Source organism: Anomaloglossus baeobatrachus, chromosome 8 (assembly GCF_048569485.1).
Source record: "Anomaloglossus baeobatrachus isolate aAnoBae1 chromosome 8, aAnoBae1.hap1, whole genome shotgun sequence".
Taxonomy (NCBI): domain Eukaryota; kingdom Metazoa; phylum Chordata; class Amphibia; order Anura; family Aromobatidae; genus Anomaloglossus; species Anomaloglossus baeobatrachus.
The window spans coordinates 7524111-7550440 of record NC_134360.1 but is presented as its reverse complement, the minus strand read 5'-3'; the positions used below and the strand labels follow the sequence as shown (position 1 = coordinate 7550440).

At 49.2% G+C, this 26330-nt stretch overlaps 1 protein-coding gene across 2 annotated transcripts in view; it reads left to right on the top strand.

Moving 5' to 3' along the window:
* PTPDC1 (protein tyrosine phosphatase domain containing 1) overlaps positions 1–13733 on the top strand; it is a 71552-nt gene extending 57819 nt beyond the window's left edge. For both annotated transcript variants that reach the window (XM_075321272.1, XM_075321271.1), the window contains exons 7-10: positions 1586–2817; positions 4252–4437; positions 7899–8009; positions 12934–13733. In XM_075321272.1, the coding sequence (XP_075177387.1) occupies positions 1586–2817; positions 4252–4437; positions 7899–8009; positions 12934–13020 (1616 nt within the window). In that variant the 3' untranslated portion in view covers positions 13021–13733. The remainder of the gene's footprint in view (positions 1–1585; positions 2818–4251; positions 4438–7898; positions 8010–12933) is intronic.
* Positions 13734–26330: the final 12597 nt, after the last annotated feature.

The following is a 26330-nucleotide window of genomic DNA, read 5'->3' as shown; positions in this document are numbered from 1 at the left end:
TGTCATGTGTGCATCCTGCTGCGGTGATGATGTCATGTGTGTATCCTGCTGCAGTGATGATGTCGTGTGCATCCTGCTGCAGTGATGATGTCATGTGTGCATCCTGCTGAGGTGATGATGTCATGTGTGCAGCCTGCTGCGGTGATGATGTCATGTGTGCATCCTGCTGCGGTGATGATGTCATGTGTGCAGCCTGCTGCGGTGATGATGTCATGTGTGCATCCTGCTGCGGTGATGATGTCATGTGTGCATCCCGCTGCAGTGATGATGTCATGTGTGCATCCCGCTGCAGTGATGATGTCATGTGTGCATCCCGCTGCAGTGATGATGTCATGTGTGCATCCCGCTGCAGTGATGATGTCATGTGTGCATCCTGCTGCAGTGATGATGTCATGTGTGCATCCTGCTGAAAGTGATGCCGTCATACCGGGCCATGTGATCAGTAAAGGCTCTGGATCTGGCAGGTTGGAGGAGGTCGCAGGGCTCACGTCTGGGGCTTCAATCTGGACCCGCTCCTGCACATGGACTCGCTCATCTCTGCTGTCGTTCTGTAAAGGTTCAGCAGGTGCTGGATGATTCGCTGATCTCCCAGCAGGGGGCAGCACAGGACACTGTTATCAGTGCTTCTCTACGAGCTCGGATACTCTGTATCTCATCATTCTCGTCCCCGATTCCACAAGGAATTCATTACACACTTTGCTCTGATCGGTTCCACCAGATGCTTATATTTCCTGCATAGTATAGACATACGGTGTGTGCCGGTCTGTCCACGTATCGCTCATTCATGCACTGTGGGATAGTAGAGGATCCGGAGGAGGAGGCGCGCGTCACCAGACGTCCTCCATCTTTGTATCTGATGAAGAGGAGTAAAATAAAGTCATAGCTCAGCTCCTCCAATCTGCGGCCACTGCCGTCTGCTCAGATCGGCGCAGGTTCACACCTTACTTCCAGTCTGCGGCCACTGCCGTCTGCTCAGATCGGCGCAGGTTCACACCTTACTTCCAGTCTGAAGTAGTGATCAGGTTACCCTAAAACTCAACAGGTTGTCACTACTTAGAATCATTGTAATAATGAACCCAGGAGAATCCTGAAATAATATATAAGAAACACGTCCTCCCCCGCCAGACCCCTGACACTCCTGGTTTCAGTGGTTCTCTTCTTGCTGCAGACATCAGGTGACCGCTGCAGATAGTCAGCGATATATGACTTTCTGCAGCAGGTTCATGACATTCCTTCTTCTACCCAGCTGGAGGACGGCAGCGGCGGGGAGCTGGAGGTTATACACCGGGGGTGAAGGCTTGGAGGGTATACACCGGGAGGCTGAGGTTATACACCGGGGGTGGTGGGCTGGAGGTTTTACACCGGGGACCGGAGGTTATACACCAGCGGCGAAGGTTCGGAGGTTATACACCGGGGTCCGGAGGTTATACACTGGGAGGTGGAGGTTAAACACCGGGGGCAACGGGGCTGAAAGCAAATCTTTGGTTCAATGATGAAGTTGTGTGTCCTGACACGTTTCACCCAATAGTGGACATCATCGCATCCACCTGTGTTTGGCACTAACCCTTCATTGTGTATTTTCCAGGTGTGTTAATCGCTTGTTATCTAATATATGCCACTCGGATGACCGCAGATCAAGCCATCCTTTACGTACGTGCAAAGAGACACAACGCGATTCAGACCCGGGTCCAGCTCCTGTGTGTGCAGGAGTTCACCCAGTTTCTCATCCCATTGCATAATGTCTTCTCCTGCTGCGATCCTAAGGCCCATGCAGTCACCTTATCGCAGTACCTAATACGACAGCAGCACTTACTCCACGGATATGAAGCACGACACTTGAAATATGTGCCAAAAATCATTCATCTGATATGTAAATTATTGATAGACTTGGTAGAGAACCGGCTGGTGGTGGAGGAGCAGCTACTGGACGTCCCAGATCTGTCGGCAGAAATAGAGAAGACGGTGTCGCAGCTCTCCACAGAGCAGCTCGATAAAGTATTGGGCCGTGATATTGGGATGGTGGATTCGTTGACCCATTCAGCCACCACAGCAACTTGTTATGGGGTTCAGGATTCGGTATTGACCAGTGAACAGGAGTTTGACCCATTGTGGAAAAGGAGGAACGTAGAATGTCTCCAGCCCTTGTCCCATCTGAAGAAACGTTTGAGTTACAGCGACTCTGACCTGACAAAGGCGGAAATCCTTCTAGAGCAAGGCGAGACTCCGTGGACCGAACCCTCACAGATGACTTTCTTGAGCAAGTTGAGTGAACAGTTGAGAATAAAGCAGTGCTTTGTGTCTGGAAGTGAGAATGCTCATCGTACCCCTACGCCAAATCTTCAGAACGAATCGTGCGTGTCCTCGGCGTTCTCCTTCTGGAGTCAAAGTAAAGTTGGCAGCATTGATGCTCCACGAGATAATTCTCCACTGTTCCACCGCAGGAGATTACCCAGGGAAATACAAAGAAGCCGCACTTTCTCCTTAGGATTTTCCTCACCGTTAAGTGGCCAAACATCATTATCGGACTCCGAATTATCAGCGCCAAACCTGACTCCTCAGGACACTCCAGACTGCAGCTGTGTCTGTGGGAGCAGCAATGTCCTGGAGGATGAGAACGTCTCCGAGCAGGACGAAGAGGTCGCGTCTCCAAGAGTGTCATTTTATTTGGGATCTAGCGAGATGGCAGAATTCATCCCACAGATTGTCCTACAGTCTGAGCTAAACCTGGAGGCCAGGAGAACACTAGCTGCCAAGGCCCTGGCAAATCTGGACTGTGATGATGTGGAAGAGATAGCTGAAAAAGTCATCGTGTGGCAGGTAAACAGGTCACCTTGGTGGGACGTCCTCGTCTGCCATTATATACATCTATATTCATGGATTTATAGAAAATATGGAAGTTATGCCCCATCCGTAGTAGGTCTGACCTCTGGGACCACCACTGATCCCAAGAATCGGGGCTCTGAAGACTCCTGTATGAATGGAGAAGTGGTCGATCATCATGGGATTGCCAAAGATCATCTGCTCGCCTATCTACGCCGGTTTTATTAAGATCAGTCCACATGGTCAACCTCCGCTCCGTTCACACTGGGCGTTTCTCAGAATCGTGGGGGCACCAGACGTCAGACCTCCAGAGATCGGGGAGATCTCAACTTCCAAACTTAGTACAACCCCTTTAATTCATTCCTAACCTCCGGTGTCCATGCACAGAGCTGTAATGCAGATGTGTGCACGTTACCGTTCACACCTGAAGGCAAAGATCACATCCCCTCGCAGGACCAAAAAAACCTGTTTAATAAATGTAACAACCTGAGACAAATATATTCATCACATCGGTGTGTATGGAGCGAGGAGCTGATCCAAATGTACGAAGTGCCCCAAAATGCCACCTCTAAAAAATGCCACCTCTAAAAAAAAAAATTCCATCTCTAAAAAATGCCACCTCTAAAAAATGCCATGCAAAAAAATAAAGCCTTAACACAGGGTCACTGATAAAAGGAAAAACAGTTACAAGTATCAAAAAAGGAGGATAAACCAATTCATCTACTATAAATTTCAGAATTTTTTTTAACTAAAAAGAAAACTATAAAAAGCCTATTGTATCTGTTTGCTCTCGCCATAGATTGACCGGCGTAATAACGAAACCCAAAAATAATAGAATTGGGTTTTTCACCATTTCACAGCATTTGTTTGGGTTTTTTTTTGAACATTATATGGTAAAGTGAATGTTATCAATCAATGATATAACAAACCCTCATGTCGTTATGTCGGTGCAATAAAAAAAAAAAATAATATATATATTTATTTTTTTTATTTTTATTTTTTTATTTTTTTTTTTACTATACCTTAGTCTGAAGATATAAAATGATAACTTTTTTGTTTAATTAGCCGGCGAAAAAAATAGAATTCAGAGATTCCTTTCTATCTGAAAGTGCTACAAATGAAAATGTCACTCATCCTCCCCTCCTAAAAAACAAGTTCTCACTCAGCGCCATCAACGGAAAAATTAAAAAAGTTATATCTAAAAGATATTAATAGCAGTTCTTGTTTGTTAATCTTTTTATTGTGTAAAAGTGTCAGGACCACAAATGTTATTTATAGTCAATATTTGCCATTTTTCTCCCTTGTATTGTTGCGGGTGAACGACGCGCTCGGAGCCGGTTTTCACGTGGCACATTGCAGATTTCGCACTTTTTGGATATTTCGGGTTACGGCAGTGATATAATCTGATCTTCGTTGTCTCCCGTCCATTAGAAAGAGCTGAACACTCGAGAAGCCGCCTGGGACCGGATCTGCGCGGAGAGGAACCCTTTTGTCCTCAGCAATTTAATGTGGTCGTGGATTGAGCAGCTGAAGGAGCCTCTGATCACAACGGCCGGCGTCCATCTATTAGCAAGCTGCGGCAGCGATCCCGACAGTGCCCTGTACCTGCTGGAAAAGGTAAAACACAGCGATATAAGCCTGTGGCTGCGCCCCCTGATGAGTATCGCTGCAAGCAGTGACTGCGGCTCCGCACCGGGACACATGGCTCTAATTCATCTCTACAATTTATAAGACACTGACAAACATGGCACAAATCACACTACATTGTGCTGTAAATGGGAAATGCGGCTGCTGTTGCCTTATTTGTTATTTAATCTCATACCTTACTAATATGTACAGTTCATTGCTGAGGTTCCTGGATCTGAGACCCCAACTGATCACTCAAAACAAACACTCTGCAGCGTGGTGCGGAGCTCCTGCATCATAGAAAGTCTATCATCCCATTCTACTCTCTGTGTACAGGATCATAGGCCACTGCACCATTCTGAGCCAGTGCACCATTCTGAGCCTGTGCACCATTCTGTGCACCATTCTGAGCCTGTGCACCATATTGAGGTCTGTGCACCATTCTGAGCCTGTGCCCCATGCTGAGCCCTGTGCCCCATTCTGAGCCCTGTGCCCCATTCTGAGCCTGTGCCCCATTCTGAGCCTGTGCACCATTCTGAGCCTGTGCCCCATTCTGAGCCTGTGCACCATTCTGAGCCTGTGCACCATATTGAGGTCTGTGCACCATTCTGAGCCTGCGCACCATTCTGAGCCTGTGCACCATATTGAGGTCTGTGCAGCATTCTGAGCCTGTGCACCATTCTGAGCCCTGCGCCCCATTCTGAGCCCTGTGCCCCATTCTGAGCCCGTGTCCCATTCTGAGCCCCGTGCACCATTCTGAGCCTGCGCACCATTCTGAGCCCTGCACACCATTCTGAGCCTGTGCACCATATTGAGGTCTGTGCACCATTCTGAGCCTGTGCACCATTCTGAGCCTGTGCACCATAGTGAGGTCTGTGCACCATTCTGAGGCTGCGCACCATTCTGAGCCAGTGCCCCATTCTGAGCCTGTGCACCATTCTGAGCCAGTGCCCCATTCTGAGCCTGCGCACCATTCTGAGCCCTGCACACCATATTGAGGTCTGTGCACCATTCTGAGCCTGTGCACCATTCTGAGCCTGTGCACCATTCTGAGCCTGTGCACCATAGTGAGGTCTGTGCACCATTCTGAGGCTGCGCACCATTCTGAGCCAGTGCCCCATTCTGAGCCTGCGCACCATTCTGAGCCAGTGTCCCATTCTGAGCCTGCGCACCATTCTGAGCCTGCGCCCCATTCTGAGCCTGCGCCCCATTCTGAGCCTGCGCCCCATTCTGAGCCCTGCGCACCATTCTGAGCCCTGCGCACCATTCTGAGCCCTGCGCACCATTCTGAGTCAGTGCCCCATTCTGAGCCCAGCGCACCATTCTGAGCCCTGCGCACCATTCTGAGCCCTGCGCACCATTCTGAGCCCTGCGCACCATTCTGAGCCTGTGCCCCATTCTGAGCCTGCGCCCCATTCTGAGCCTGCGCACCATTCTGAGCCCTGCGCACCATTCTGAGCCCTGCGCACCATTCTGAGCCTGTGCCCCATTCTGAGCCTGTTCCCCATTCTGAGCCCTGCACACAATTATGAGTCCCATGCACCATTCTGAGCCTGTGCTCCATTCTGAGCCCTGTGCCCCATTCTGAGCCTGTGCACCATATTGAGGTCTGTGCACCATTCTGAGCCTGTGCACCATTCTGAGCCAGTGCCCCATTCTGAGTCTGCGCACCATTCTGAGCCTGTGCACCATTCTGAGCCCTGCGCCCCATTCTGAGCCCTGCGCCCCATTCTGAGCCCTGCGCCCCATTCTGAGCCCTGAACACCATTCTGAGCCCTGTGCACCATTCTGAGCCCTGTGCACCATTCTGAGCCTGTGCCCCATTCTCAGCCTGTGCCCCATTCTGAGCCCTGCACACAATTATGAGTCCCATGCCCCATTCTGAGCCTGTGCCCCATTCTGAGCCCTGTGCCCCATTCTGAGCCCTGTGCCCCATTCTGAGCCCTGTGCACCATATTGAGGTCTGTGCACCATTCTGAGCCTGCGCACCATTCTGAGCCTGTGCACCATTCTGAGCCAGTGCACCATTCTGAGCCCTGCACACCATTCTGAGCCCTGTGCACCATTCTGAGCCCTGTGCCCCATTCTGAGCCCTGCGCACCATTCTGAGCCCTGTGCACCATTCTGAGCCCTGTGCCCCATTCTGAGCCTGTGCACCATTCTGAGCCCTGTGTCCCATTCTGAGCCCTGTGCCCCATTCTGAGCCCTGTGCCCCATTCTGAGCCCTGTGCCCCATTCTGAGCCCTGTGCCCCATTCTGAGCCCTGTGCCCCATTCTGAGACTGTGCCCCATTATGAGCCCTGCGCCCCATTATGAGCCCTGCGCCCCATTATGAGCCCTGCGCCCCATTATGAGCCCTGTAGCCCAATCTGAGCCCATGTCCCATTCTGAGCCCGTGCTACACCATCATCCTCTGATGATATGATCGCTGCAGCTGATGCCACTCATCCTCTGATGATACGATCGCTGCAGCTGATGCCACTCATCCTCTGATGATCCGATCACTGACAGCTGATGCCACTCATCCTCTGATGATACGATCACTGACAGCTGATGCCACTCATCCTCTGATGATACGATCACTGACAGCTGATGCCACTCATCCTCTGATGATACGATCACTGACAGCTGATGCCACTCATCCTCTGATGATACGATCGCTGCAGCTGATGCCACTCATCCTCTGATGATACGATCGCTGCAGCTGATGCCACTCATCCTCTGATGATATGATCGCTGCAGCTGATGTCACTCATCCTCTGATGATATGATCGCTGCAGCTGATGCCACTCATCCTCTGATGATCCGATCACTGACAGCTGATGCCACTCATCCTCTGATGATATGATCGCTGCAGCTGATGCCACTCATCCTCTGATGATATGATCGCTGCAGCTGATGCCACTCATCCTCTGATGATCCGATCACTGACAGCTGATGCCACTCATCCTCTGATGATACGATCGCTGCAGCTGATGCCACTCATCCTCTGATGATACAATCGCTGCAGCTGGTGCCACTCATCCTCTGATGATACGATCGCTGCAGCTGATGCCACTCATCCTCTGATGATACGATCGCTGCAGCTGATGCCACTCATACTCTGATGATACGATCGCTGCAGCTGATGCCACTCATCCTCTGATGATACGATCACTGACAGCTGATGCCACTCATCCTCTGATGATATGATCGCTGCAGCTGATGCCACTCATCCTCTGATGATATGATCACTGCAGCTGATGCCACTCATCCTCTGATGATACGATCGCTGCGGCTGATGCCACTCATCCTCTGATGATACGATCGCTGCGGCTGATGCCACTGAGTCGCACATAAAATGAGAATGTGTTGGTGAATATTGTTATATAGAAGAAATAAGCGCTGGTTTGTAATTATCTGTAATGTCACTGAATATATAACTTGCTAAATGACTTTGTATCTGACCCCAGGGGCAGCAGCAGACCGTCCTGTGCATCCTGCAGTGTGTGAATAACCTGCGGCCGCTGCCCCCGGACATTGAGGAGGCCATACTGACCCGCATGATCATCGCTTTCACCATGGTAGGTTCTTGGGCTACCAAGTAAAGGTTAGATACGTACGGCTGTGGACCGCTATCCTTAGGATGCAGCATCCGTGGTATATCGGTGGGTGTCTGTCACCCGTGCCGGTTGGCTGTGTGGAGTGGCCGCCCTTACACCGGCTCGCGGGCTGACTTATTCTTGCTTTTCTTTGCAGCAGTGCTGGGTTTTGTAGCGTGCACCTATTCGCTCTGGTGGGAGAACGTGCTACATTGTGCGGAGCTGTGATGAAAAGCACAGAACAGGCAAGATGGCCGCAGGCTGATACCGCAGGGAAACATTACCGGTGCTGCGGCCCCTCCAAACAGATCTAATATTGATATTCAGGTCCAAAGGGGCCCGGCCATTCACGTCAAAAAGCTGGATAAACACTTTCATTTATTTTAGCTTTAAAAAGATGAATTTATTGATTTTTGTCCTAATCTCTGCTGTGCCACTCCGCTGTGACTGTCTGTTGTGCCTCTGTGTTGTGCTCCTCCGCAGTGCCCCTCCGCTGTGGCTGTCTGTTGTGCCTCTGTGTTGTGCCCCTCTGCAGTGCCCCTCCGCTGTCCCTCTCTTCCGTGCCTCTCTGCTGTGCCTCTCTGCTTTGCCTCTCTGTTGTGGCTGTCTGTTGTGCCTCTCTGCTGTGCCTCTCCGCTGTGGCTGTCTGCTGTGCCTCTGTGTTGTGCCTCTCTGCTGTGTCTGTCTGTCTGCCGTGCCTCTCTGCCGTGCCTCTCTGCTGTGCCCCTGTGCTGTGCCCCTCTGCTGTGCCCCTCCGCTGTGCCTTTCCGCTGTTTCCCTCCGCTGTGCCTCTCCGTGTGCTTCTCTGTTGTGCCTCTCTACTGTGCCTCTCTACTGTGCCTCTCTGCTGTGCCTCTCTGCTGTGTCTGTCTGTTGTGCCTCTCTGCTGTGCCTCTCCGCTGTGGCTGTCCGCTGTGCCTCTGTGTTGTGCCTCTCTGTTGTGCCTCTCTGCTGTGTCTGTCTGCCGTGCCTCTCTGTTGTGCCTCTCCGCTTTGCCTTTCCGCTGTTTCCCTCTGCTGTGCCTCTCCGTGTGCTTCTCTGCTGTGCCTCTCTGTTGTGCCTCTCTGTTGTGCCTCTCTGTTGTGTCTGTCTGCCGTGCCTCTCTGTTGTGCCTCTCTGCTGTGCCTCTCCGCTTTGCCTTTCCGCTGTTTCCCTCTGCTGTGCCTCTCTGTTGTGCTTCTCTGCTGTGCCTCTCTGTTGTGCCTCTCTGTTGTGCCTCTCTGTTGTGCCTCTCTGTTGTGCCTCTCTGCTGTGCCTCTCTGTTGTGCTTCTCTGCTGTGCCTCTCTGTTGTGCCTCTCTGTTGTGCCTCTCTGTTGTGCCTCTCTGTTGTGCCTCTCTGCTGTGCCTCTCTGCTGTGCCTCTCTGTTGTGCCTCTCTGCTGTGCCTCTCCGTGTGCCTCTCTTTTGTGCCTCTCTGCTGTGCCCCTCTGCTGTGCCCCTCCGCCGTTCCTCTCCGCCGTGCCCCTCCGCCGTGCCCCTCCGCCGTTCCTCTCCGCCGTGCCCCTCCGCCGTGCCCCTCCGCCGTTCCTCTCCGCCGTGCCCCTCCGCCGTGCCAGACCAGTGCACGGTACCGTGTTTTCCATGGGCCTTAAGCGTACAATCGCTCATATGCACTAGGACATTGGTCAGGGAGAGCAAACCCCAGGATTTAGGTCAGAATAGTCCAGTGAGTTATGGTGGAAGCGCTGGTATCCCCATATGTCAGGGAAGGACCTGCCCCATCCAGGGGTGAGAACAGGCCATGGCCGCACAGCAACTGAGGCCCCACAACACTAAAGGGCAGATTTACCAAAACTGTCTATAGGTAAAGCTGTCCTTGTTGCCCATAGCAACCAATAAGAGTCCAGCTTCCATTGTATCAGAGCAGGTTCAGAAATGAAAGCTGTGCTGTGATTGGTTGCCATGGGAGACCGGGCCTGTTCTTCTGTTAGACCATTTTGATAACTGAAGCTTTTTGGCTCTCACAGTCAGATAGTGCTGAGGAAATGGATTTTTGGCGGCTGCCATGTTCCAGTTTCACTTTGCCACATGCTGTAATATTGGTTGTGCTTTATCAGCGAGACGTTATGGTCTAAAGTCAATGAAATGTACAAAATATATTAAAGCTAAATGTTTCCCCATGAAGTTAGCGAGCGATTAGCATTCAGCTGCGGTCAGGCTGGGGGCAGGCGACATCTATGGGGCCATATTGAGACGTTACTGACTGGGACACAAGTATGGAGAATAACATCAGCCGAGCAGCGTCACTCCAGATCACATGAAGGAGAAAAGCAGCACTCAGCATCCTATATAAAGGGGTTATTAGAAATGTGGATCTTACAGGTCTCCTATGTGTAAAATAATACCGCCAGATACTGCCCCCTACTCCCGCCAGATACTGCCCCCTGCTCCCTCCAGATACTGCCCCTGCTCCCGCCAGATACTGCCCCCTGCTCCCGCCAGATACTGCCCCCTGCTCCCGCCAGATACTGCCCCCTGCTCCCGCCAGATACTGCCCCCTGCTCCCGCCAGATACTGCCCCCTGCTCCCGTCAGATACTGCCCCCTACTCCCGCCAGATACTGCCCCTGCTCCCGCCAGATACTGCCCCCTACTCCCTCCAGATACTGCCCCTGCTCCCGCCAGATACTGCCCCCTGCTCCCTCCAGATACTGCCCCTGCTCCCGCCAGATACTGCCCCCTGCTCCCGCCAGATACTGCCCCCTGCTCCCGCCAGATACTGCCCCCTACTCCCGCCAGATACTGCTCCCGGCTCCCGCCAGATACTGCCCACTGCTCCCGCCAGATACTGCCCCCTGCTCCCGCCGGATACTGCCCCCTGCTCCCTCCAGATACTGCCCCCTGCTCCCGCCAGATACTGCCCCTGCTCCCTCCAGATACTGCCCCTGCTCCCGCCAGATACTGCCCCCTACTCCCGCCAGATACTGCTCCCGGCTCCCGCCAGATACTGCCCACTGCTCCCGCCAGATACTGCTCCCGCCAGATACTGCCCCCTGCTCCCGCCAGATACCGCCCCCTGCTCCCACCAGATACTGCCCCCTACTCCCACCAGATACTGCTCCCGGCTCCCGCCAGATACTGCCCACTGCTCCCGCCAGATACTGCTCCCGCCAGATACCGCCCCCTGCTCCCGCCAGATACCGCCCCCTGCTCCCGCCAGATACTGCCCCCTGCTCCCGCCAGATACTGCTCCCGCCAGATACTGCCCCCTGCTCCTGCCAGATACTGCTCCCGCCAGATACTGCCCCCTGCTTCCGCCAGATACTGCTCCCGCCAGATACTGCCCCCTGCTCCCGCCAGATACTGCTCCCGCCAGATACTGCCCCCTGCTCCCGCCAGATACTGCTCCTGCCAGATACTGCCCCCTGCTCCCGCCAGATACTGCTCCCGCCAGATACCGCTCCCTGCTCCCTCCAGATATTGCCCCCTGCTCCCTCCAGATATTGCCCCCTGCTCCCTCCAGATATTGCCCCCTGCTCCCGCCACATATTGCCCCCTGCTCCCGCCACATACTGCCCCCTGCTCCCGCCAGATACTGCTCCCGCCAGATACTGCCCCCTGCTCCCGCCAGATACTGCTCCCGCCAGATACTGCTCCCGCCAGATACCGCCCCCTGCTCCCTCCCGATATTGCCCCCTGCTCCCTCCAGATATTGCCCCCTGCTCCCTCCAGATATTGCCCCCTGCTCCCGCCACATACTGCCCCCTGCTCCTGCCAGATACTGCCCCCTGCTCCCGCCAGATACTGCTCCCGCCAGATACTGCCCCCTGCTCCCGCCAGATACTGCTCCTGCCAGATACTGCCCCCTGCTCCCGCCAGATACTGCTCCCGCCAGATACCGCCCCCTGCTCCCTCCAGATATTGCCCCCTGCTCCCTCCAGATATTGCCCCCTGCTCCCTCCAGATATTGCCCCCTGCTCCCGCCACATAATGCCCCCTGCTCCCGCCACATACTGCCCCCTGCTCCCGCCATATACTGCCCCCTGCTCCCGCCAGATACTGCCCCCGCTCTCGCCAGATACTGGGAAAATAATAAAAATGCCGTCTTATTACAGACTGTCCTGGAGCCCAGCCCCCTGCTTCTGCTCCATTCGCTGTATTTCAGCTACAGCCGTGACATCACCATTGCAGCTCCCATTACCGCTGCAGCCAATCTTTGCCGAGGTAGCTGGCACCATTGCAGGCAATCTTTGCCAAGGTAGCTGGCACCGCTGCAGCCATTTTTTGCTGTGGTAGGTGGCACCATTGCAGGCAATCTTTGAAGTGGTAGGTGGCACAAGCTGCTGAACTCCATTATTGGCTGCAGCACTGATGCCCACTATTGATGTGACATCACCACTGCAGCCAATCTTTGCTGTGGTTGGTGTCACCACTGCAGCCAATCTTTGGCAGGGTAAGTACCACTGCACCCAATCTATGCTGAGCTGCTAAACTTCATTATTGGCTGCAGCGCTGATGCTCACTATTGATGACGTCACTGCTGTAGCCAAAGCATCAACAACAAAACAGCAAAAGAGTTCTAACTACTTCTACATGACTAGAATAACTTAGGGTCCATTTTTCTAAGAGTGGAAAACCCCTGTAATTTTGGTCATTCACTTGCCACTTGTTTGTGATTCTTGGATCCAGGATCTGGCAGAGAATTGCTGCCCCTAAGAGCAAGATTACAAATTGTGCAAATTGTGGCTTTTATGCATGGTGATTGCTTCCGATAGTGTCCGATATATCAGGTGTCACATGTTAGTGTATGATTTTGTGTACGGATTTTTACACACCTTCAATATGGTTTCAGAGCTTTATTTTCAGGGAGCTATGACCTGAACCACTACAGTGATATTTGCCCCCAGACCAGCCACAATGCCCTCTGCCTCCTGCCTGTGTGTAACCCCGAAATGTTCTTTCTGCAGGTGAAACACGATTCAGAAGACAGTTCTCTGGTCTATAACACCCTGAGGCCGATCCTGCAGCACGCCTTGATGGACATCCGGAAGTGAAGCCTCCACGGCGCCTCCGCAGTGCACTACTCGTGGGCTCCGCAATGCACCGCATGGGGTCTCCGCAGTGCACCGCTCGGAGTCTCCGCAGTGCACCGCTCGGCCTCGCAGGCACGCTCTAGGTGTCTTGTGTGTTTACATGTTGGTGATATAAAGGGCTCAGACTACAGAGAATGTAGAAACCTCTAGGAAAGTTCTATCAGCTATTTTATCTTTCTACGTGATTCTTCTACGCTCGGTGCACTGTGTTTTGCGGCGACTTTCTACGTCTATGGCCAGTTTCTTATTTGTGACTTGTACGTGTTGTATTTATTACTGGGCGCCTCGCGAGCTCCGTGCAGAACGCGCCCGGGAATGCACTGTGAACACTTATTGTGAAGGATTGAATACGGCGGGGCAAACAATATAGCAATAGACCTGCTCCAACATAGGTAGAGCCATATTTATATAACCTATAGGGATATAACCTATAGGGCATCTCCGCTATCAGGATTCCTAAATAGAGAGATTTATAGGGAAGACACATCAGAAAATCATCTATTGGTTAAATCAGCTTTTGTTTAAACAGGTTTTTGTGTTACATTAATTTTTTAGAAATTTGTGTATATATATATATATATATATATATATATATATATATACACACATACATACAGTCATATGAAAAAGTTTGGGCACCCCTATTAACGTTAACCTTTTCTCTTTACAACAATTTGGGTTTTTGCTATTTCAGTTTCATATATCTAATAACTGATGGACTGAGTAATATTTCTGGATTGAAATGAGGTTTATTGTACAAAAAGTAAATGTGCAATTTGCATTTAAACTAAATTTGACAGGTGCATAAGTATTGGCACCCTTATCAATTTCTTGATTTGAACACAACTAACTACTTTTTACTGACTTACTGAAGCACTAAATTGGTTTTGTAACCTCATTGAGCTTTGAACTTCATAGGCCGGTGTATCCAATCATGAGAAAAGGTATTTAAGGTGGCCACTTGCAAGTTGTTCTCCTATTTGAATCTCCTATGAAGAGTGGCATCATGGGCTCCTCAAAACAACTCTCAAATGATCTGAAAACAAAGATTATTCAACATAGTTGTTCAGGGGAAGGATACCAAAAAATGTCTCAGAGATTTAAACTGTCAGTTTCCACTGTGAGGAACATAGTAAGGGAATGGAAGAGCACAGGTACAGTTCTTGTTAAGCCCAGAAGTGGCAGGCCAAGAAAAATATCAGAAAGGCAGAGAAGAAGAATGGTGAGAACAGTCAAGGACAATCCACAGACCACCTCCAAAGACCTGCAGATTCATCTTGCTGCAGATGGTGTCAATGTGCATTGGTCAACAATACAGCGCACGTTGCACAAGGAGAAGCTGTATGGAAGAGTGATGCGAAAGAAGCCGTTTCTGCAAACACGCCACAAATAGAGTCGCCTGAGGTATGCAAAAGCTCATTTGGACAAGCCAGTTACATTTTGGAAGAAGGTCCTGTGGGCTGATGAAATAAAGATTGAGTTGTTTGGTCATACAAAAAGGCGTTATGCATGGAGGCAAAAAAACACGGCATTCCAAGAAAAGCACTTGCTACCCACAGTAAAATTTGGTGGAGGTTCCATCATGCTTTGGGGCTGTGTGGCCAATGCTGGCACCGGGAGTCTTGTTAAAGTTGAGGGTCGCATGGATTCAACTCAGTATCATCAGATTCTTGACAATAATGTGCAAGAATCAGTGACGAAGTTGAAGTTACGCAGGGGATGGATATTTCAGCAAGACAATGATCCAAAACACCGCTCCAAATCTACTCAGGCATTCATGCAGAGGAACAATTACAATGTTCTGGAATGGCCATCCCAGTCCCCAGACCTGAATATCATTGAACATCTGTGGGATGATGTGAAGCGGCTGTCCATGCTCGGCGACCATCAAACTTACCTGAACTGGAATTGTTTTGTAAACAGGAATGGTCAAATCTACCTTCATCCCTGATCCAGGATCTCATTAAAAGCTACAGGAAGCCACTAGAGGCTGTGATTTCTGCAAAAGGAGGAGCTACAAAATATTAATGTCACTTTTATGTTGAGGTGCCCATACTTTTGCACCGGTCAAATTTTGTTTTAATGCAGATTGCACATTTTCTGTTAGTACAATAAACCTCATTTCAATCCAGAAATATTACTCAGTCCATCAGTTATTAGATATATGAAACTGAAATAGCAAAACCCCAAATTGTTATAAAGAAAAAAGGTTATCATTAATAGGGGTGCCCAAACTTTCATATGACTGTATATATTGGTAATCTTGCAATTTTCAAACTGACCACTAGAGATTTTTTAGACTGATATTTTTGCCTTTTCAGGAACAGTTTTCAGTAGGCTCCTTATCATCAGAGGCAGGATTACAGTGACGGGTGAAAACTCTATATGTAGCTGACTACACAGGATCCATAGGTGATTACACAAGATCCATAGGTGATCACACAAGGATCCATAGGTAATAATACAGGATTCATACCTGACAGCACATGATCCATAGGTAATAATATAGGATCCATAGGTGATCACACAAAGATCCATAGGTGATAACACAGGATCCATAGGTGATCACACAAAGATCCATAGGTGATCACACAAAGATCCATAGGTGATCACACAAGGATCCATAGGTAATAATACAGGATTCATACCTGACAGCACATGATCCATAGGTGATGACACAGGATCCATAGGTGACAACACAGGATCCATGGGTGATGACACAGGATCTATGGGTGATGACACCGCTGACCCACACAATGATCTTTGCACACACTCATTAGACACTTCAATACTGACAGATAGTATCGGGACCTGCCCATCGTGGCTAATGTACATATGTTGTTTCCTGAAACAAGAGGAAATTAGAGTTTCAAAAAAATCCCCAGTGTCCGGTGAGAACATTGCAAAAATTCTATTTTTTATATTTAATACAGATTGTGGTATATAAAAAAAATATCAAACATTGGTCGAATTGTTTTACAAGATACATGTAACACAAAAACCTGATTTAAACATTTTGTGATGACAGCGTTCCTTTAAGAGCCCCTGAACTTTTTATTGGGGGGAGTCAAATATTTTTGCAGCAGGCGCTCCACCTCCACCCGAGACCTCTCGTCACAAACATTAATATCATTTCTTTCTTATGCCTTGATCAAGTCTGAAGGAGGCCAAACACATTAGATGATGGCGGGATGCAGCCGCTGATTGGGTGGGGATGTCCAACCATCTCATTTGTATAAATGTGTCCTGTATTTCCCTTGATGGCCAATAACAAGGGACAGAAGTGTCAGGAATGTCATATTTTCATATGTCTGATCATTTCTTCACTAGGACACATGTCTAGGAAAGGTTTACCTATTGAAAGCACATGCGCACTCTGCCACACTGAGCATGCATCTGTGGTGGGTCTGGTGGGATCGCTGTCAGCTGAACAAGTCTCCGTCTGACGCTAATCTTGAAGGCGTATGCTCATCTTACTCAGTGGGGTGCACTTTTAGGTTCCTCCCAGAGCTTTGGATTGGCCTTGGGGTGAGGGAGAGGCTGCGCATGCGCATTAACGTTACGTTTAAGCCCCTTGATCAGCACCAACCAGCGAGCGTCTAAAGAGGACGTCACTCACCAGAGCAAAAGTGACTGATATTTGGTTATTTTATGCCCATTGACCCCGATTAGTCAGATTTGTTGTTGTTTTTTTAAATTGTCCGTACGGTTCCAGAGATATGGCTTCTTTTTATTTGTTGCTAATTTTTATGGTCTTATCAAGGGGTGTCGCGCATGCCCCTGGAACCGTATGGCAGATTTATTAAAAACCTACAGAACACTCAGGGAAACAACAGAAAGAAAATTAAAGTAAGAATTTACCATGTTTTTTTTTTATAGAATTTGTCACTTTTGACAGGCGCTATTTAAAGGGATAGTCTTTATATGAAAGAGTGAGAGAATGTGTCAGGGAAAGAGGTGATCATTAAAATACCGTATTTTCTAGGGTATTAGATGACTTAGTCACCCTTGAAAATCTTCTGAAAAGTCGGGGGTCATGTTATACGCCGGGTGTGGTTTTATACGGCGGTGCACGGTGCCGTCCGTTTACTCACAATAAAAGCTATTCTCACCTCTCCTCCGTTCCCGCGGAGCCTCCAGCTGCTTCTTGCAGTCCGCAGGCACACAGACCCCTCTGTGATAGCATCCGGTGCAGGGAGCGGCCGCTGCAGGATGTCGTCATGGCTTTACTACTGTTGAATGCTTTACGGCGCCACAAAGCATTCACAGGGCCGCCGAGGCTGTCAGCGCTTTACTGCAGTTGAATGCTTTGTGGCGCCGTAAAGCATTCAACTGTAGTAAAGCCATGAAGACATCCTGCAGCGGCTGGAGCGAACGGAGCGTTCACGCTATCGCGGAGTGTTCCTGCAGACTACAAGAAGCAGCTGGAGGCACCGCGGGTACGGAGGAGATGTGAGAATATCTTTTATTGTGTGTAAACAACTGCATGATAGGGGACAGAAGGGAACAAGAAGGAGGACATTATTAAACAATGGGAACATTACAGCAGGGGACATCACTATACAATAGGAACATTACAGCAGGGGACATTAATATACAATGGGGACATTACAGCAGGGGACATCACTATACAATGGGGACATTACAGCAGGGGACATTAATATACAATGGGGACATTACAGCAGGGGACATCACTATATAATGGGGACATTACTATACAACGGGGACATTACAGCAGGGGACATCACTATACAGTGGGGACATTACAGCACAGGATATTACTATATAACGGGGACATTACAGCAGGGGACGACATTACTATACAATGGGGACATTACAGCAGGGGACATCACTATACAATAGGAACATTACAGCAGGGGACATCACTATATAATGGGGACATTACAGCAGGGGACATCACTATACAACGGGGACATTACAGCAGGGGACATCACTATACAACGGGGACATTACAGCAGGGGACGACATTACTATACAATGGGGACATTACAGCAGGGGACATTACAGCAGGGGACATTAATATACAATGGGGACATTACAGCAGGGGACATTAATATACAATGGGGACATTACAGCAGGGGACATCACTATACAACGGGGACATTACAGCAGGGGACATCACTATACAATGGGGACATTACAGCACAGGATATTACTATACAATGGGGACATTACAGCACAGGATATTACTATACAATGGGGACATTACAGCAGGGGACATTACTATACAATGAGGACATTACAGCAGGGGACATTACAGCAGGGCCCTGGGTTCAGTCCCACCAAGGACGACATCTGCAAGGAGTTTGTCTGTTCTCCTGATGTTTGCTTGGGTTTCCTCCCACACTCCAAAGACATAATTACAGGGAATGTAGATTGTGACCCCGGTGGGGACAGTGATGATGTATATAAAGTGCTACTGAATATGATGGCGCTATATAAATGAGTAAAATAAAAAATAAAGGCTGAGTTCGCTATGGTAGGAGCTGCTTCTAGAAGGGAGTCCTTATCAGAGGACCACCCACCTATTTATCAATAATGAAAAACATGAATTTGTACATTTTAGCGGTCATACTGACTTCTGTAGAGATAAGTGGCTCCCTCCCCTGGTGTATATTGTGACTAGGTCCATTTCTTGGCCCGTTCTCGGCCTGAGAACCTCAGTTTATCTTTTGTGAAAGTGTCCTAGACGGAGGCCCCCGACCGTTCGGCTGACAGCTGTCCCTCCCGACTCCTCCATACACATACCCGGCACTGGCTGTGGAGAGTCGGCCGTCACCGTACACATTACACAGCCGATATCGGAGGGTTTGGATAACGTTAGTGTAATGCGTATCATTATAACACACGCCATCGCCTCGGAATATTCAGATTATACTTTAGCTTCTAATAACTAGCAACAAAAAATAGCAAAAATAGCAGACGCGTTTTCTAATTTCAGTCGTAGTCACTTTTGTTGGCCAATATTCCTCAAAAAAATAATCACTATACCCATGGAGTTCAGCGGAGAGAGGGGGGTGTTCCACATCCAGGTACCTCCATCTTTCACCGTCAGGACCGGAGAGGTGACTGCGGTCACAGTCACGGACCTTCGGTCACGTCTATCGGCGTTCTGGACATTGCTGAGCAGTTGTTTGGCGATTTTCACAAATTCCATAGACATGAATAGAAACGTGCACATGCTCCGCCGCCGGCCCATCCTCCACCGCATGAGATGGGGGCTCCTTTCTTGCGATAGATGAGGGTCCCGGTGTGGACCCCACATTGTTTAGATGTTTATATGTTTCCCATAGACATGCCATGAAGCAGAGTGTACAACTAATATTAAAGTGACCACTAATCTGCATATTTCCGAGCAGCGAGCCGCCCGTAGACTCCTCACATGGTCAGCAGACGGATTTTATTTTGCTATATGAATGAATTCTATTTTTTTCCATATACAGAGATATGAATAATGAATTGTGCTGACACTGAATGAACGATCACTGTGATTAGAAACTTTACTTGCAAGTTGGGTGTAATGTGCCTTTAAAAAAATCGTTTAGCATCCAGTTGCGATGACAAATCACTTTTCCAAATGAAGACGTAACGTAGACATGCAGCCGATCATTGAATCTATTACTTGCCATATAACAGCCATTTTTAGGATGAGGAAGGTTCAGAAATGCCCTATCCAGAGGAGGAATATGTATAAGGTGCTGAAGAGCGCAGATGTGGGGCTGGGTAAAGCGCGGGTGTTGGGCCGGGCAGAGCGCGGATGTGGGGCCGGGCAGAGCGCGGATGTGGGGCCGGGCAGAGCGCGGATGTGGGGCCGGGCAGAGCGCGGACGTGGGGCCGGGCAGAGCGCGGACGTGGGGCCGGGCAGAGCGCGGACGTGGGGCCGGGCAGAGCGCGGACGTGGGGCCGGGCAGAGCGCGGACGTGGGGCCGGGCAGAGCGCGGACGTGGGGCCGGGCAGAGCGCGGACGTGGGGCCGGGCAGAGCGCGGACGTGGGGCCGGGCAGAGCGCGGACGTGGGGCCGGGCAGAACGCGGATGTGGGGATGAGCAGAGTGCGAGTGTGGGTGAGGTCAGTGCCGTGCACCTCTTAAGGCGGCGTATCTTCTCCAGGAACATGTCTGATCCTTCTCTGCCAGCGTTCAGGTGTAGACACTTCTGTTTCCGATCTCGCCAGCGCGTGGATCCTGTGTCCAATATAAGAAATCAAGCGAAAAGTTTTCCTGACTCCACTTAGTCTTTGTTTCTGTTTTTTCAGCCATCCGGCTCCATTTTGCCTCCTCTGAAAACGTTGGAGGAAAACTGCTGATGAAACTGAGCTCATTGTCTTATAGGAGCTCGTTTACATCACCGGATGTTGTGCCGGATGCAAAAATGATGCATTGTTGGTAGAATGTAGAAACACCGAATTTAGAGGGGAACATGTGAAAACGGCTCTTTAAAAGCAGCAGCATCCAATGGGTCTCATATATCAAATGAAGCGAGGTCTTGTTTCCAACAGCGACTAATCAGAGACCAGATGAATAGTGGAATAATAAATGTGTTCAGTAGAGACGAGCGACCCTGGATCAGAAGCCCCTTCTGTAGCCGGTGCCTACGGTGGCCGATGCCCTGCGGACCACTTCCTACCTGCGATCATTACCGCTTCCTCTTCTGTTGAGGACCCTGACCGCTGTCTTCGTTTCGGTGTTACGCACGCGTGACGTCACTCCCGGTCTAATAATCGGAAGAGGCGCTGGGGATCCCAGAAGGTCAGAGGTGGTTTATAGGACTGTGCTCCAGCGGCCATGGACTAAAGACGCAACGTCTGGACCAGGGACTTGTGAATGTACTAACACTAAGGGGTACGTTGCACACTACGACATCGCTAGCGATCTCGTTAGCGATGTGAAATTCTAGATTGCAAGTGCGATCTTTCGAGATCGCACATTCATAAAATGACCTATGTGCGATCTAGAATTTCACATCGCTAACGAGATCGCTAGCGATGTCGCAGCGTGCAAAGTACCCCTAAGTTAGAGCTAGATTATAAGGACTTTATTACATTGCAATAATGGCTGCATTTTTGTAAAAACAGCACCACTCTTGTCTGTGGGCCTTGTCTGGTATTGCATAAAGTGAATGGGTCTGAAAGTAATGCAGGACACAGCCGATGGGCAGAGACAGCCCTGAAAGCCTCCATGTGCCGGTCTGTAATATGGCGCCGTTTGTAGCGGTAGAAGCCCTGGACATACCTGTGATCTGTCCACACCCGGACTATATGTACAGCCTGTCATCCCTCGTCAAGTTTTGGGGTTGTACCTGGGATAGTGGCACATCGGTAACGGCCTGTCATCCCTCTTCTAGTTTTGCGGTTGTGCCGGGGATAGTGGCACACTGGTAACAGCCTGTCATCCCTCTTCTAGTGTTGGGGTTGTGCCCATGATAGGGGCACACCGGTAACAGCCTGTCATCCCTCGTCTAGTTTTGGGGTTGTGCCCGGGATAGTGGCACACCGGTAACAGCCTGTCATCCCTCTTCTAGTTTTGGGGTTGTGCCCATGATAGGGGCACACCGGTAACAGCCTGTCATCCCTCGTCTAGTGTTGGGGTTGTGCTCGAGATAGGGGCACACCGGTAACAGCCTGTCATCCCTCTTCTAGTGTTGGGGTTGTGCCCGGGTTAGGGGCACACCAGTAACAGCCTGTCATCCCTCTTCTAGTGTTGGGGTTGTGCTCGAGATAGGGGCACACCGGTAACAGCCTGTCATCCCTCTTCTAGTGTTGGGGTTGTGCCTATGATAGGGGCACACCGGTAACAGCCTGTCATCCCTCGTCTAGTTTTGGGGTTGTGCCCAGGATAGTGGCACACCGGTAACAGCCTGTCATCCCTCTTCTAGTTTTGGGGTTGTGCTGGGGATAGTGGCACACCGGTAACAGCCTGTCATCCCTCTTCTAGTGTTGGGATTGTGCCCGGGTTAGGGGCACACCAGTAACAGCCTGTCATCCCTCTTCTAGTGTTGGGGTTGTGCTCGAGATAGGGGCACACCGGTAACAGCCTGTCATCCCTCTTCTAGTGTTGGGGTTGTGCCCATGATAGGGGCACACCAGTAACAGCCTGTCATCCCTCTTCTAGTTTTGGGGTTGTGCTGGGGATAGTCGGGATAGTGGCACACCGGTAACAGCCTGTCATTCCTCTTCTAGTTTTGGGGTTGTGCTGGGGATAGTCGGGATAGTGGCACACCGGTAACAGCCTGTCATCCCTCTTCTAGGGTTGGGGTTGTGCCGGGGATAGTGGCACACTGGTAACAGCCTGTCATCCTTCTAGTGTTGGGGTTGTGCCCATGATAGGGGCACACCGGTAACAGCCTGTCATCCCTCTTCTAGTGTTGGGGTTGTGCCGGGGATAGTCGGAATAGTGGCACACCGGTAACAGCCTGTCATCCCTCTTCTAGTTTTGGGGTTGTGTCGGGGATAGTGGCATTCCGGTAACAGCCTGTCATCCCTCTTCTAGTTTTGGGGTTGTGCCCGGGATAGTGGCACACCAGTAACAGCCTGTCATCCCTCTTCTAGTGTTGGGTTTGTGCCCGGGATAGTGGCACACCGGTAACAGGCTGTCATCCCTCTTCTAGTTTTGGTGTTATGCCGGGGATAGTGGCACACCGGTAACAGTCTGCCATCCCTCTTCTAGTGTTGGGGTTGTGTCGGGGATAGTGGCACACCGGTAACGGACTCGCTGACCGGCACGGTCACCATACCACACAGGTTTCTGCATTTTAGTCTCCGGACTTGGAGTATTTGCCATGTAGGGTATTTTCTTCTATACCATTTTGGTAACATGTCCACATAAATATGTTACCTGTCAAATGTTTACCATAATATTTATTTCTGAGGCCAAATCATGCATGGATTGTATCCAGCGATTGTACATATGTGTCCGTGTGTTGTATTGTATCATGTGTATGTGGCGCTAGGTTGGCCGTCAGCATTGGTCTGCTAGGTACTAGAAATGATAGTATATTTATATTGTTATTATATTTATAGATACCGCCATCTAGGAAGCGTTCACTTCTCAAGGACGATTTATTTTTGTCGCTTTTGTAAAGGCGTAGAAACTCATTTGTAGTTTGCGGACGGTTGTGGTTCGGAGGAGCGAGGACGTCACCGCCCGTCTACATCTCTCCTGATCTTTCTATCCATCTTTGTCATTTTACCATTTCATAAATAAAAGCTTTTTAATCCTTCTAATTCTGGGTTTTGTTTATTTATTTTGGTTTTATGCTAAAAATAAATCTACTAAAAATGTTACAGTGTAACAATCCAGATGAATAGAGTATTGGGACAGCTCCACATTTTATATCCAGACATTAATATGGATGAGGTCCGTGGTCCTCGTGCCCAGTCACGTTATTCCTCCACAAACTCAGGTAACCATGCTGTTAGGTCCTGGTGAACAGGAGACAGTGATGCTGGAGCAGGACAGGGTCTTCCCCAAACACTTCCCATAAACCTAGGGGCGACAAGTGTCCAAAATGTCTTAGATGTACCTGCTTGGCCATTGTAAGCCATGCTATGGAAGCACCTGGCACAGGTTTTATGCCGATGTTAACTCCAGAGGAATTTGGACTCTAGGAATAATAACCCAGAACATAATCCTTCTCCACCAAACTGTACAATACAGTCAGGGGGTAACATTCTCCTGGAGTCACCAAACCCAGACTCCTCCATCAGACACAGATAGAGCAGTAAAAAAACCAAGGAGAAAATTGTAGAAAAAATACCCTGACTATAAATAAATAAATTGCAAGTGCTTAATAAACAGGGTACTTAGTATATACATTTTTGCAAAAAGGTAAGAAGCTGTCTCACCTCGTCACGGTGTACCCATCTGAGACAGTCCCTAACCTACTAAAGTTAAAAACATATTCTGTACCTGACTAGTGTCATGTCAAAACTTCAATATGGATGGTAAAGTGGTTAGCTGGGTCCCAGATTAAATACACAGCAAAAAGTGAGAAGCAGGTAATTGTTCAGCCTCAGTATCAGGAGGGCTGCACCCCCAACTTGCATTAAAGCAAGATAACAGACAAAAAAACTGAGCTGTGACAAATGTTCAATAAACATGCAACATTACAAGCATGTGAATTGCAGCCTCAAGACTAGAAAAAAACCAAGGAGAAAATTGTAGAAAAAATACCCTGACTATAAATAAATAAATTGCAAGTGCTTAATAAACAGGGTACTTAGTATATACATTTTTGCAAAAAGGTAAGAAGCTGTCTCACCTCGTCACGGTGTACCCATCTGAGACAGTCCCTAACCTACTAAAGTTAAAAACAAATTCTGTACCTGACTAGTGTCATGTCAAAACTTCAATATGGATGGTAAAGTGGTTAGCTGGGTCCCAGATTAAATACACAGCAAAAAGTGAGAAGCAGGAAATTGTTCAGCCTCAGTATCAGGAGGGCTGCACCCCCAACTTGCATTAAAGCAAGATAACAGACAAAAAAACAAAAAAACTGAGCTGTGACAAATGTTCAATAAACATGCAACATTACAAGCATGTGAATTGCAGCCTCAAGACTAGAAAAAAACCAAGGAGAAAATTGTAGAAAAAATACCCTGACTATAAATAAATAAATTGCAAGTGCTTAATAAACAGGGTACTTAGTATATACATTTTTGCAAAAAGGTAAGAAGCTGTCTCACCTCGTCACGGTGTACCCATCTGAGACAGTCCCTAACCTACTAAAGTTAAAAACAGATAGAGCAGTGCGATCCCACACTGCACAGAACGCGTCTCCTCCAGAGTCCAGTGGGGGTGGCTTTATACTGGTCCATACGACACTCGGCATTGTGCTTGGTGATGTACAGCTCGGCATTGTGCTTGGTGATGTACGGCTCGGCATTGTGCTTGGTGATGTATAGCTCGGCATTGTGCTTGGTGATGTATAGCTCGGCATTGTGCTTGGTGATGTATGGCTCGGCATTGTGCTTAGTGATGTACGGCTCGGCATTGTGCTTGGTGATGTATGGCTCGGCATTGTGCTTGGTGATGTATGGCTCGGCATTGTGCTTAGTGATGTATGGCTCGGCATTGTGCTTGGTGATGTACGGCTCGGCATTGTGCTTGGTGATGTATGGCTCGGCATTGTGCTTGGTGATGTACGGCTCGGCATTGTGCTTGGTGATGTACAGCTCAGCATTGTGCTTGGTGATGTACGGCTCGGCATTGTGCTTGGTGATGTATGGCTCGGCATTGTGCTTGGTGATGTACGGCTCGGCATTGTGCTTGGTGGTGTACGGCTTAGCATTGTGCTTGGTGATGTATGGCTGCTGCATACAGGACACGTCTCCTCAAAAGTCCAGTGGTGGTGGCTTTACACCACCCTATTGAATGCTAGGTATTGTGCTTGGTGATGTACCGCTGCTGCAGCTTTTTGGCCATTAAGCCACCAGGTAATGGGACTGTTATGATTCAAGGACCGGGGAGGATCAAATAATGCTGAATCCCAAAAAGGTAACAGAGTGGCTGGAAACTTAATGGATTGCAGACCTAATCCTGACACACAACTAACAGTAGCCGTGGGACGAGCCTATGATGACCTAGACGCCTCGCCAAAGCCGGAGAACTAAATAATCTCACAGATAGAAATATAAGAAAGCTAATCTGCCTCGGAGTAGTCCCCAAAGATAGATAGATAGCCCCCCACATGTAAAGGCTATGGTGATATAGAAAAACACAATACAAAGCCAGAAAAGACAGATTCAGCAAAGGTGAGGCCCAAACTATCTTTATAGAAAAGTATAGGAAAGAGCAACTGTCTGCAGCCGTAAAAACCCTAATAAATAGCAGCACTAGTGATATGGAAAAATCCCGAGGTTACTAAACCTCTCCCCCACTGTATTAGCACTCTGATGTTACTGGGATCCAAAAAAACACTAATACAGATGAGGGACTGAATAATACCAAGCATGACAAACACAAATCTTGCAGAATCATGGAGCTAAGTACACAGACACACCCAGAAGGGAATGATCCAATTCCACCAAGAACTCCACACAGACAAAATAGGAATCATGCACAGTATGAAAGCAGAACAACAGCAAAAGGTGGTAAACAAACAGCAGAGGTACAAAGACCACTTATCTGAGAGGAGTTCTGGAAGTGAACAGAGCTGGTTGCAGAATGTCCTTAACACACAGGAGCAATTGACCACCGGCAAGTAACAAGAGAAAACTACTCTGCTATATAGCCCAATCTGACCCTGATTGCCA